We start from the raw sequence: 14,078 nt of genomic DNA on the forward strand, positions 1-14,078 counted from the left end.
GCACGCGGAAGGAAGTTCTCGCTCTAACGCGAAGCCACGAAAGAAATTTCCCTCGGCTGCATAATTCAACGGCTTAATGTTTTAACAGGGGGCTTGAACGGCCCGAGGAGGATGCACCGGTGAGGGTGGAAGACGGCCTCGGATGGGTATATATCTCCGAAAGTCGATTGATATTTTTGTTATTTCACGGCTCGATGCGCGTCTCTCGCGCGCAGCGGTGGCGCGACGATAACGCAAATATACTCCCCACCGACCGTGGTCGTCGTCTCCCCGATGTGTGTTCCGTATCTTCCCCCCCATGCGCTCACGATCGTTCGTTTATCTCCTTTTTTGTTCCATCGCCTCGGAGAGCCGCGTATATATACCGAATTCGAAGCACGGTAAACGCATTTATCAAGCCGCGCGAGCGTTGCGCGAGTGGAAGCGAGAGAGAGCGAGAGAAAGAGAGGGAGGGAGCGGCGGGAGAGCGTCGCGTGTTCGTTTCAGTGGCGTAGCCGTGTTACTTTCTTGCATCATTTCCTGAAAGAATCGCTCGATCACGATTCCGTGTCCTTATTATTGATTGCCGGTGATACGCCGAAGGGAACTTAAAGCGCGGCTCCGAAAATCAAACGCGTTTGTTGCGTTTCTTGCGGTTAGCAAATTGCCAATTGTATAGGATGATTAATTAGAGTATTCTCAACGTATGTACAAAATTACCATTCGAAATTCTGCTCTCGTGTCCTTCGCGTGTACTTTTCTTCCTTTTACATCGATAATAAAAGAAGCGTGTTGACTGTATGTACGGACTCCGTGTGTTTATTCTCGGTTATTCCTCCGCCATGTAGTAGCTACATCCCTGGCTCGCACGTAGCCGACGGCCACGTGTGGGATCTACACACGTATACACGCACACAGTCGTCGCACTCTCTCTCTCTCTCTCGCTCGCGCGCGCGCTTTACGGGAGAGGCGTCGTTCGCGTCGAGTTAAAGTACGTACTCGCATTTACGCGCATTTACGCACCTCGCGTCGGCCACGTGTGCGCGTAAACAGCAATAATTTACACGTGCACGCAGACTCGATGTGAATTATTTCTCCCCAGACATAACCTATGCAGATAACGCTTGATTTAAAGGAGCAATGTAAATACTCTAATAACGGCCGTAATTATTCGCATTTTTCTTCGAATTTTGAAATAAAGACATCGAAAGAAATTTAAAAAATTTAATCTACACACGCGCATACATAAAAGTGGATTTTCCGTCGAAATTTCTCTCGCTAATGTCCGTGCGCTCCTGCGGAAGCCCTGGGAATATCCCGGCTTTGCTTTCGCCACGCTCGACACGACACAGATGAACTATTTAACGCCACGTGAAACATGTGACAAAAATACGGTCCCGCAAAATTCCGGCGGCCCGCACGTATCTTCACGGTGCATTTGGCGCTAAAAGTGGACGTCCGATTTTCAGCTCCGCACTCGCATCGATCGCGCCGCGCTCACTGCCGTTAGCCCACATTTCAGCGCTAAATGCGATCCCGCGCGATTTCACCTCGGCTCGGTCGATGATAACGTCGCTCCCTCACACGTGAAAGACGCGCCGAAGAATTCGCAAACGTGCGATCGCATTCGGCCGAATGTTTTCGCCGAAACGAACGCGAGGCCATTGAGCCGCGTACAGAGAACCGAAGGGAGGAGAATTCCTCGTCGCGAAATAGAAAATAGCAGAGATGTTTCGCAAGAGGATTTATCGCTCGCCGCTCTTAATCGCGTCTCTCCTGCGCGTCTTCGATCGAGCTCGCCGGAGCGCGCATGGCGGCACGATGAGCTCGACAACAAACGAGTTTTAAGAGGAAACCGGGCCCGGTATGTTCGTGCCCGGGTGTGTGGGTGGTAAAACCGTCAGGTCGCGAAGGGTCACAGAGCAATGGAATCGCAAACGAGCGGCGAAAGGAACAGAGGGAGGAGGGAGGAAAAGGGGGGGGAGCAACGAAGGGAGGGAAAACGCAATAGGAATATAAAGAACGAACGAGGTGGCGGAAGAGAGAAAGAAGAGACAGCAATTTTCGCCCGCGCTCGATTCCTCGTCTTTCTCTCTTTCTGTGCTCTTTTCTTTTTTTTTTATTTCCTACAAATGACAACGTTCTACTCGCCACGTACGGCGCGGACTAACGATGACGCGTGTGCGGGATAAAGGACGTTGCGATGAGCGAAGCGCTGAAAATTCACCGATGTCCGTGAGGAAATGAACAGACCCGTTACGAATATCATCGCGCGGTTTACGTAACGCAACACCTTACGTAAAATTCGACGGACCGACGTAATCGTCGGCTCGTCTCGGATATTTCCGCCGGGATCGTCTCTCTTCGGCGGCATTATCGCCGTCGGTTATCGTCGTCGTCGTTCTCAACGCGCGTTGATCTCATCTTATCGTGACTAATTGCATTCGGGAGAATCCTGCCGTAGGAAGTCGAGAAGGAAGGGAGGAGGAAGCGTATAGCGGAGGGAAAGAGGACGCAGACAGCGGGCGAGTATCATTTACCCGCATATACCCCATCGTCGTTTCCCTGCTTTGCCTAAATGACGGCGTCTCATCTGAGGTGCGCACTCTCGACGCGCGCGCGGGTGACGCGCGCGCTCTGCTGCCCGTCATTCCGCCCGCTGAGATATAACGACGCCGAGAGGTCGACGTCAAGACGAGGAAGCAGCGCGGATGGGTGTGGATATATATCGCGAGCCCCGGATGGTAGCTTCAAACGAAAACTCCGCCGCGTCCAACGAGTTTGTATCGAGCGTAGGAGGTAAAAGCACCACGGGGCTGCGGAGAGAGAGAGAGAGAGAGACGAGGTTGGAGGCAGGATAACGTGCGAGAGAGGGTGAGAGGGGGAGAGAAAGAGAGATAGAAGGGAGGGAAAGACAGGGAAGGTGAACGAAGCTTCGAATAAAGCAGGACGTAGAGTGGGTCGACGAGCGAACGAAAGAGAGAGAGAGAGAGATGGTCGAAAGAAAGAGAGAATGAGAGACTGACAGAGGGGAAGGGGAGGCGGAAGGGGAGCAGGCACGGAGCGTGGATAGCGTGGAAAGAGAGCGAGAAAGAGGGACAGAGGCTCCTCGTAGCGCGATGCTGCTGCAGAATGAGGCTGGGACGAGGGAAACGAGGAACGCGAGGGGTGGGGAAACTGCCGCAGACCTCGGTCTGCCGTGGTAGGCGAGGTGAGGTGGCAATCAATAAATATACAGAACCGGCGAAGAGCGAGGGAGACGGCGGGCGGCCGAGCGAGCGATCCAGCGAGAGAGCGACTGAGAACGATAAAGAAAGAGGGAGAGAGAGAGGAGCGGCTCGCTGGTTGCGTCCGTCCATTCGTTCGTTCGTTCTTGCGTCCCCAAAGCCCTACGGACCTAAACTCGGAGCGGGAACGGAGAAAAAGCGGCGCACCGGCGGTGCGAGTGAGAAAACCTTGGCGAAAGAAGTCGCCGGCGAAGACGGAGACGGATGGCAGGAGCGATGGACAGGAAACTCGGCTCGAGAGAGGGTGGAGGATGAGGAGGACAGAAAACGCGGCGGAGGGCACTCAGGGGAGAAGAAGAGGGAAAGAGGGAGAAGGAGAGAGAGAGAGAGAGACGCTGCCTCGACAAGGTACGCGAGAAAGACGAGCTGGAGAGGGGGCAGGAGTAGAACTCGGTGGCGGTTCAGGAAACACGAAGAGGGACGACGGTAAGAAGGTGAAACGACGAAATAAACGAAGTCCCCGTCGAGAGAGCGACAGAGATCTCGAGGAGCCGCCGCTTCCTACTATTCCAGCCGAGGGACGAGGAACTTTCGAGCTGCACTCGCGGAGTGTTATCGAGGCGGGGTCGAAAAATCAAGAGGAATGCATTAACCCGACCCGGTTGCCCTTCAGCGATACCGATAATTTAACAGGCGACGGTGAACGTCGCGGGTCCCCTCGTAAACACGGTGCACAGCAGTTCTATAACATACCTGTTCGCGATTTACTACTGCACATCGTGGAATACTGTCATTATCTATCGCAAGAAGAATTACGCAATAATCGTTGACCATTAGTAGCGTGCCCGCTCGCGTCGAAGTACGTAACGATCGCAATATGTATTCTCGACCCGCGACGTAACACTCTTCCCCCGTTCCTCCGACTTTTTCCCCTCTCGGCGATTTTACCCTTTGAATGGCCAGAGAGCGCGAGAATACTCGTAGTAATAGTAACATTATCCGATCGATGGGCGATATCTCAGAATTAGATCTCGTGAAACTAGATGAACGTTCCAACATAACATTAGACGACAATAGAAACGAGGAAGAATGAGAAACGGCATCGAAGACCAAGGATGAAGTATTCTACAAAGAATCATCAAGAGAGAGAGAGAGAGAGAGAGAGAGAGAGAGTTTCTCGAGCCGCCAATTGATTCCATTTCTCTCCCACTCGAATGCAACTTTTAGCCGAATTAACGAGTGAGTATCGCAAAGTCTCGTTTCGGGCGTCGATACTCGTAGAAGAGCGTCGGGTCGAAGAGCGCGACGCGCGCGAGTTCAGGTTCTCCTTTGTCGCGAAGAAACGGTCGAGAGTCGCGCGAGCGAGCGAGCGAGCTCTCGACGGAAGGAGTCTTGATAACCTTGGAAGGAGAGAAAGGCTGGGAGCGATGTGCGCGCGGGACTAATTGATTTCGGGACAAAGCAAAAGAGGGAGAAACGGAGGGAGAGAGAGAGAGAGAGAGAGCGAGAGAGTGGGGGAGCGAGAGAGAAGGCTCTCCGCTCGTTAAGGCGGCGTTGATATATCGCGTTGACGCGCGAGAGCGTATTGGGCCCACTTTGTGGCCGGCTTTCGAATGACCATGTAAATCGCCGGCAACGAGCGGGTTTGTAATAACGCGGTACGTAGGAAAGCGCGATCCTCTTTCGCCTCGCGAAAAAACACCCGGTCGATGCCGCTCTCAATCGTGAGAGAATTATTCATCGGGCGGTCTTCGCGACGGATGCGCGTTTGTCGGCCGAAGAAACGCGATCCGAATAAAATTTAATGGATTTAAAACTTGATTTTTAATTACTTGATAGATTATTTAGAGTATACCTTGGAAGTACTTACGATAATTCCGTCGGTATATTTAGCATCGGCGCGTCAATGCCCGCCTTTAGATGCGTCATTATTAAGCATTCAAATAGATCTGCACGCCTTATTTCATTTCTCTTATATTTTTTCCTTTCATTCTCTTTTGTATATATATATATATATATATATTGCATTTCTTTATATTCTATCTCTTTTGTGAGTGCAACTTGCTTTTGTATCAAGGCTTATGTACTAAAGGGATTTCTTTTTTCCGCCAAAAGACGAGATAAAAAAAAAAATAGATAAAATTCGCCGAGACGTTGAACTTGATATAAGTTGATCAAAAACGACTAATAATTGAAATTTAACATGCTAGTTGCGCGTAAAGTAGACAACGGAAAGAAGCGGATTCCGCGTGAAAGTCGAAGCGTAAGTTCCCGGCGGAGTCCTCCTTCGAGAGGGAAACCGCGACGTGTCGCAAGGAAGAATGTCGCAGTACGCTTGGGACTCAATCGATTACACGCCTCCGATTATTCCCGCGCCCATCGCGCGATACACGCGGACGATGGGCCCCGGATGACGGGCGGTGATCGGGTTTCTCTGCACTTTGCAAAAATTCCACATCGCGTCGAGCGTCGCAACGTACCGAGGCTTACGTTGCCGGGTCATCCGAAGCCGCTGAACGGTCTCGAAAAAACGTGCCTCGATGACCGAAATCGGAGTAGCCGGCGGCAAACTTCCTCCTGGACGAGCGCCATAACTCACGCCGGCAAATATTGCACCGCGTACCCCTTTTCGAAATACCGAATGTCCGCGCGCGCGCATCGCAACACTCCCACGTTGCACGGGAAATATTTGCCCGTTCCGTCTAAACAATATCGCGCATGATCGCGCGGATCAAATAAAACCGCTGTACTTTTGGTCGTTCGCTCGTTCGCGGCCGGACGAATTAAAAAATCAAATGAAACAAGAAAAACAACGGGACGCGAGGGAGAAGAAAAAAAAATCCGAGCAAAGGGGTCATCGACGGACGCGAAAATCATCTGACGCGTGCGGAAAGGAGACCCGTTTCGCCGAGGTACAAGCGAATTCGTTACGTTAACGAACGAGAACACGCGCTATTGTTGCGTCCGAACGGTGAGATAAAATAAAATAATACGCCGCGGCTATTCGTTGCTTCGTTCGGCGCGCGCGCGCGAGAGAGCGTTATTATATATTCTCGGGTTCGGCACTGGTAACGCTTCCGCGCGTTGCTGTTTTCGCCTATTCCGCCGCCCAGTAATTAACTGTCAGATCAGGTTAGCCGCGGGATAAACGTTCCACCCTCCGTGATCCACGGTGGATCGCGCATCGACGGAGGCAACGTCTCCGCGACGTAGACGTCGCGCCCACCGGTGGGATACGGTTAATCTAACCCACTGGATAGATCGAGCTGAGCGATAACGGGGAAAAGAGAGAGAAAAAAGAAGGAGCATTAGAGGTCCGAGGAGCGCGAGCTCCTATTATCGGACTCCTTTCTTCGAGTTACCCCCTCTCCCCCCCTCCCTTTTCTCCATCGCGCCGTTTCGCGTAACGACGCCGCTTATCGCGACGCGTTCGCGCGTCGCGTTACCGCGACGGGAACCGCGAGGGAAAGGGGAAGGAAAAAAGGGGAAAAATGGAAAAAGCCCGGGGGATGGGAGAGGGGCAAAGAGGGTCGAAAATGACTTACCGCCGAAGAGCGCAGTTGGATCGAGCAACGGATTGGCCTGGTCCGCCTGGAGTTTCTCGGAGGTGGAGGTGGCGCCCGGAGTCGCCGCTGCTTCAGCTCCGCCACCCCCGCCGCCCCCACCGCCTCCGCCCGATGCGGAGTTCTCCTTCTCCATGCCAGTCCCCTGAAAACGCACATCGACCACGCTTTCGTTACAGAGGTTAACTTTCATGAAACGCTCAACCGCGCCGCTAGCCAAGGCCCTTCCCTCTCTCTCTCTCTCTCTCTCTCGCTTTTCAGCGTTGTTCTTTATCTGCGCTGCGATGGAGAGGAGGCGCGGGGGAGGAGGTCGGTGGAACAGGTTTCGCGAGGAATCGCCGCGATATTTACGACGGAGCCGCGCGTGCTGCGATTTTCGGGCCGGCGGCCGGCGCGCAATTTTTCCTCCTTCCGAGGTGCCGCCTCGACGACGCGGGTATTATCACTCGGCAAGAAGAAGAGAAGGCGGAGGAAAAGGAGGAAGAACGCCGGGGTGCTTTATCGATCGGGCCGAGGGAACAAGGAGAGGGTGACGGAAATACACTTAATTCTGGCCGACGAGGACGAACATTTCGACGTTCCGCCCGTGTCGCGCGACCGACAATTGGTATAAATCGCGAGGGACGGAATGAAACGGCGCTCACATGTTCGCGCTGACGAGAATCCCCGGGACGTCGAGTTCCCCCGATCTGCGAGATGGCGCGACATCGCCTGGACGAAGGCTCTCTCGCCAAATTACGACAATTAGCCACGTCGCGATCACTCGCGAGTCTCGTGGAATTTCTCGCCGGCTGAAGAATACGAGGAGTTTGTCAATCCAAGAGGGACGTACACGCGTGCGGCGCATACAAGGAGCCCGCATTTGCATTCGACGACTGTTTACCAGTCGAAGAAAGGCTTCTCTCTCCGGCGCTTTAAATAAAGGTCGTTCTCCCCTCCACCTTTTCCCCTCCAGCGCTTCTATCAGCTGACTGGCGCGACTCCCCTCCCTCGCCGCCAGCTGTTGTATAAATATACATCGTTACAACGTTGAGTTAGGTCGGGTTAGGTTAGGCTGATGCTAGGCTAGACGCGGCACTGACTGCGGCGCCGCTATTATCATACAGCCAGCATAGTTATCATAGGCGCGCGCGAGCTCGCACGCGTACACTCGCGTCGTCGTGCGCGTTGCCGCGAAATTACCGTCGCGATTGCGTTAATTAATCCTGGGAGCGTGGTGATTTCTCATCGAGTACCTTTTCAGAGTTTTGTTTGGAAACGTACATTTTAGTTTCAGCGACAACGCGCATTCGCGCGTCTCCCTCCCCGCGCACGCCGCTGCAATGATATCGCGAGTGCTTATGCAAGCGTCAAGGGTGTTGAATTACGCATTTTCGCGCGTCCCTCCCTCTTTATCGCTCGCTCTTTTTAAAGAGAGAGAGAGAGAGAGAGAGGCTGCAAAAAGCGACGCGCAAGTGTATCGCCTAGCGACAAACGGATTCTCACGTTACCGCTCGCTCCGAGCACCGGAGTTCATTGCTGAAACGGCATTTACCGTTATTAACTCGTTAGGTCGTAGAGATACCGCCAGCTGCGTGTGCCACCGCGTGTCTCCTCCGCGTCCTCGGACGAAGGGATAGCTGCGCGCGCGCGCCTGACGAATCGACGTTGGCTCGAAAATAGAATCTTCGCGCCGGAGCAAACGCGAAACGAATGAAACGCTGACGCGGAAAACCGTACTTCGCGCTCCCTGTCGAAATTTACGGCGCGCGCGCGCTCCATCGTGGAACTTTGTCGGCGAGTCCACCGGTATTCGGAATACGGAGGATTTTTACTCCCTCGTTCGCGCTCGACTCGTCGCCGATACATAATGTAAGCGCACGCGGGATCCCGGCGCATTTATTCCCCGTTGATTTGACTAACGGATAATAAAAACCGATATTAAAAATATCTAATATCAAGCAATATTGCGCGGTATAGAGAGGAAAAGGGAGGAAATACGGGGGAGAGAAAGCAGGGTGTAATCCGATTTAACCGTTTCCGGGAGATTTCTAAGCCGTGCGTTCTCCTCCGCACATCTTAACCTTGCGGTTTCGTTTTTAAATACAGGAGCCCACTAAGAGGATTATCGCGCGCAAGAGACGGCGCTCATCTATATTTAAGTATACGCTAGGATGTGTGAGAGCTTGAAAAATTTTTGGGAAACCGATTAATAAAATTAAACACACATTCGCGTTCACCGGTGATTTCGTTTCGCGTTTACGAAGCGACGAATCGGAGGTATACTGAACGTTTCGAATATGTGAATGTGACAGTTTCACCCTAGCTCGCCATATTTCGGTCCAGCGGACCGCTGAATGTTTCTCTAGTTTTCTAGTTTTAACATGGCGTACTATTTTTTCTAAAAGTACCAAGTGGTACAACGAACGAACATTGCTTTTTTCTTAAAACACAATCTTAAATTTACAAAACCATTTGAGAATTTTGTTCGAAAATATTACTTTTTTTTTTTATAATAATAAGTTTAATTTGAACCCAAATCGTTTCTTTGACATGATATAAAAATCTTATTCAGACTTTACATTTCCAATTTTCATATTACAAACATGAAAATATTAATTAGAATGTAAATGATAAGACGACAAAATCGGTTTCACGGATCAGAGTGCGGCCAATTAACACGTTGATTGCCAGACTGACTTTCATTGATTGCACAAAAGCTTAACTGATAATTGAAATACTACACTATAATATGTATACAATACAATATTATACATGTAAAGTGCAATTTGAGAGATATATTTTTTACTTCGTTTCATTGACTATACGAAAACAATTTAGTAGATACAATTAATTATATTTTACATGTAATTTAATAAGACACCGTAGTATCATAATGCCGGTCACCAATGACCATCACGGCATTCAAAGTGTTAAGGAGCTCCTAACGTTGTCCTTATTATTAGTGTACACATGTTAATGTAGGCGAGACGATTGACTTTATTCAAAAGACAAAAAAAAATTAACAAATTATAAGATTTTTTTTTCGTTTTCCGAATAAAGTCAACTATCCTCACCTACATTAACGTGTATATTGTAATTGTGCAAAAGAACATCTAGTTCTGGGCAGGCAGTAACGAATGTAGGCATTAATAAATTTGCGGTAAAACACGACGAATCCAGAATCCCCTAAGATACTCGAAAATATATAAATGTGGCTAGCTAGAGTTAATTTTTGTACACATCGCATTGTAGCAAATAATCATCGCGACGATATCGACAACACTGCGAATATATTCATAGAGTGTTTGTGATTATTTTACACGGACAGGAGTGAAAAGAGAGAGAGGGAGAGAGAGAGAAGGGGGGGGGGAGGATAGGGAGAGGATGAAGAAGAACATTCTCGCGATGGCTTTTAGGTTCGTGAATGGCGATGTCGCGGGCGCGCGCGAAGCCTTTCGCTTCTAATTGACAAAAGAAGCCGCGTGGAAGCCGTTCCTACCGGGCGGAAATTATTCTCCGGCTGACGAAGTAACGTCCTTTCAATATATCTTCCGTTATCGCTGCCGCTTTTGCTTACCGATAAAGAACGGCGAATTCTCGAAGCGAGCCGTGAGAGAGCTGCGAGCGGCAACCATCGTCACGGCCGCTCTTCTATCTCAGAGAAGCTCCGCGCGCAATTTCAGGGAAGATGCGTCGTGCTCCGCTCGCGCTCCGCTCTATAATATGCCAAGAGGACCGCCGCGATGCACTCACCGCGCTTCCATGCGCTTGCAGTGCGCGTGAAGCGTGAGGTATCAGAATCCACGGTCGAAATTATCATCTCCATCCGACGGAGAGCGTATAATTAGACGCGTGTCTCCTCCCGGGCGCGCCGAATAACGCCGAGCGAGCTCTCGCAATTATTGCTGCGGCGCAGCGACTCGCTCTGGTCTCTCTCTCTCTCTCCCCGCAATAGTCTTCTTCCTATGTAAATCGCGAATAACTCGTAACTAAAGACGCCTCGGAACATCCGATGGGCCTGTCGTTACTTTGGCACACACCGCGAGTTCTACTCGGCTTTCGCCAAGGAGCCACCGGCAGCGCTGCTCGCAATGATTAGCAAGGAAATCCATCCTCCGACAAATAAGCCGCGAATATCCTCCCATCGAGGCTTATCTGATCGATGCCCAACCAGTATCGGGATCAAAGTTATTCTAAAACGGCAATTCCAAAACTAAGTCGAAAAGCGAGTGCCGATGCGCTTGCGTAATGTCGAGGCGTAATGCCGGCCGCTCGAGGAGTGTCCTATTCTCGACTCGTCGTCGTCGTCGTCGTTCGCGTGGCGGAATACCCGGGCGAGTCCGCGACGCCGCCGCCACCCGGTTCGCCTCCTCGGCGAGCGCACTTGGAGATGCTCGTAAATTGACGGAGGAGGCGGCAGAGAACGGGGGCCGAGAAGGGCGTGAGGGTCGGCCGCCTCGGGAAAGGCGGGCCGGGAGGGCAAAAGGAAGAAGAGAGACACGGTCGACCATCGATTTCTCGACCGGTATTACGTCGCTTCTTTCCTTCGGCTGGGAAAAAGTCGGCGGTGCCAGGTCAGGGGTTCGTGCCGCTGGTGGTAGGGACACGAGAGCCCCGTGAAAGAAACGCGCCGTTTGTTCGCGAGATGCGGCCCTCGCGAGCTCCATTTTGATTTATCGCGTTTATTTCCGCGCTTGCCCTTCCGTCCGATATCTCGTCTCTATTAATCCCGCGGATGCGCGCCGTGGCAAGTGTCGGCTTTTGTTTAAATAGCAAACAAATCGGCCAATTTAGTGGGAAGGAGGCAGAGAGAGAGAGAGAGAGAGAGAGAGAGAGAAAGAGGAACAGAAAGAGAAAGGAAAAGAGAGACAAAGAGAGACAGAAAATATTAGCTCGAGATTCTAATTTTTCAAGAGACGAAAGTGAGCAAAACATTCGGTGATATTGCTAGAAATGAATGTTCTATTGTTATCTCGTATCATCGCTAAAATAAGCGAGTTTGAAATGTGTATGACAATCAAGTGATATTACGAGCGCTTGGTTATGTATGTGCGGTAAAAGATTCAAGAGAGAGAGAGAGAGAGAGAGAGAGAATGAAGGCAGTGAAATTATATATAAAACGATATTCTACGCGATCTCTCTTATCGCACATCCGAAGATAATTTCTTATTTTGAGCGCGAGAGACGTATACTTGAATGTTAAATACGTCGTCGACCATCATACGGCCGAATGATATTTGCGGATTGGAATTAAAATATCCTCGAGTTCGTTCCTGCAAGCTTCACGATAGGAGAGAACGAGCGTTCTGTCTCTCGAACGTATGACATTTGCGTCCGTCTATCTTCCTCCCTTTCTCTGTCTCTCTTTCCAAGGGACAGAATGACATTTGTTATTCCAATTTCGAAGCGCAAATTGAGTCTTCCGTAGTAGAAAGAAAATATATATCGCGGTTATTTTGCTCTTTTTCTCTTCCACTTTTTTTCCTAAATGCCTCGCATTTAATCGTCCGTGCCGGTTTCAGCTCACCGTGTGTAATTATTTGATACAACAATTTTTCATCCCGGCTGAAATCAAACGCAATCGGGACTTTTTTCCTGCCGTGTCCAGTCGGGACAATTCCACGGGAAAATTCGGTCTGACATCCTTAGCTCGTGCACACGCACGCAGCGACGGTCCCGGTGAGACGTAATTACGGGCACTCGCGAGCTTCGCCGCATCGATGTCACTATGCCGCATCAGATAAATGCTTCCATATACGTTAATTACGTCCAACCCCTCGCGTTCGAAAGAAAAACACACGGGTCTTGTAACGCGCGAGCGTTTCATCGCAGCCGCACGATAACAACAGGCGGTAACTCGTCGCAACAGTAATTAGCAAATTTAAATAGGACACCAATTTGTGACAAGTCCATCGCTATCCCCGTTAATTACCGTAATGAAACCGGATGTGTGCGGATATGTAATATTTGGCGAACTGAAATGTCGTTTCGATACACGAGGAAGAATCAGCGAGAAGCACGAGCGTAAAACGAGGAGAACGGGAGAGAGGGAGAGAGAGAGAGAGAGAGAGAATGAGAGAGGCGCATGTAAGCATTTCGCACAAAATTAATGCGTTAATGTGTATCATCACGACCGTACGATCTTAATGGCTTGCACCGCTCGGTTGATGTCTGGCAACCGGCGCCAGGATCGCCGTAATAGGTGATACAGCGAATTCCAGATTTCGCAACCGCGAAATCAGATTTCGCGCAACTTCGGCGGAGTAACCCGATAAAGAAGAAATTCCCCGTATAAACACACCTGTAGCTGAATTATAACCACCGTTAAACGGATTATGGTACTTGGATTTAATCGACTTTCCAAAGTATTATTAGTATTCCTTCCTTCCACCGGCCTGGCGGAATCGCCTCTTGCTCGACGGAGGAATATCTGCGCCGAAGGCAGATGTACAGATGTTTTCGTGCGAATGAGAACTCGGGAATCCCGGGAAGTGTCACGCGCGGAGGTTGACATCTTTCCGGGATTAATACGCAGTGAAACGTACGGGAGAGAAGCTCGAGATTCAGCCCGCCGATCGGCCGTTCGGCTGCGATCGAGAAACGAGAAGATTCGAGGCGCAGAAAGCGAAGCGCGAAGTCGTACTCGTCGTAGTTCGACGACGACGTCACGAAGAGCGGCTCGTTCGCTCGCGGTCGAGCTTCGTTTCCCATTCAATGAATCCTTACATGGAACACGTCGCCGAGGCGACGGCATTACGCGCATTCTCCCCGTCCCGTCGCGCTTCGTTCGTGCCGTAGAGCAGATGGTACTCTCCTATCTGCGTCAATTACAGGCGGACTCTTCTCGCCGGGGCGTTTCGAGGGAAGATACGCGCGGCGTGGCGTGGCGCGGCGTGGCGCAACGAGGACCTCGGATCTTGATGGTTTCGCAGAGCGAGCCGACATTACGGGGCCGCCGGTGTGCGGACGGGGCACAGGAACGCGAGCCGGAGAAAGAGGGAGTACTAGAGCGAGATGGAGAGAGAGAGAGAGAGATCGTCGCAAGAGAGGTGGTGGAGGTGGAGGAGCAGCACAGCAATCAATACAGAGCCAGCAGAGCAAAACCATCCCTCGACTACTCGGTGTCGTTCTCTCTCCCTCCCCTTCTCTCTCTCTCTCTCTCTCTCTCTCTCTCGTTCTCGCTCGCTCAATCTCTCTTTCTCTCTCTAGCTCTTTCCGGCTTTCTCTCTCCTTCTCTCTGTAGCGTCCTCCGATATTTTTCTCTCTCTCTCTCTCTCTCTCTCTCTCTCTCTCTCTCTCTTTCTCCTTCTATATATATATATATATA

At 50.9% G+C, this 14,078-nt stretch overlaps 1 protein-coding gene across 15 annotated transcripts in view; it reads right to left on the minus strand.

Annotated features, from left to right (window-relative positions):
• LOC106751784 (bromodomain adjacent to zinc finger domain protein 2B-like) overlaps positions 1 to 14,078 on the minus strand; it is a 208,516-nt gene that overhangs the window by 65,881 nt on the left and 128,557 nt on the right. For 14 of the 15 annotated variants that reach the window (XM_014632910.1, XM_014632921.1, XM_014632922.1 and 11 more), the window contains exon 4: positions 6,752 to 6,914. In XM_014632910.1, coding sequence (XP_014488396.1) covers positions 6,752 to 6,905 — 154 coding nt within the window. In that variant the 5' untranslated portion in view covers positions 6,906 to 6,914. Of the gene's footprint in view, positions 1 to 6,751; positions 6,915 to 7,413; positions 7,625 to 14,078 lie in introns of those variants that run through there. The other variant, XM_014632909.1, reaches the window with a different exon arrangement.

Source organism: Dinoponera quadriceps, unplaced genomic scaffold, assembly GCF_001313825.1.
Source record: "Dinoponera quadriceps isolate SergipeBrazil2010 unplaced genomic scaffold, ASM131382v1 scaffold179, whole genome shotgun sequence".
Lineage (NCBI taxonomy): Eukaryota > Metazoa > Arthropoda > Insecta > Hymenoptera > Formicidae > Dinoponera > Dinoponera quadriceps.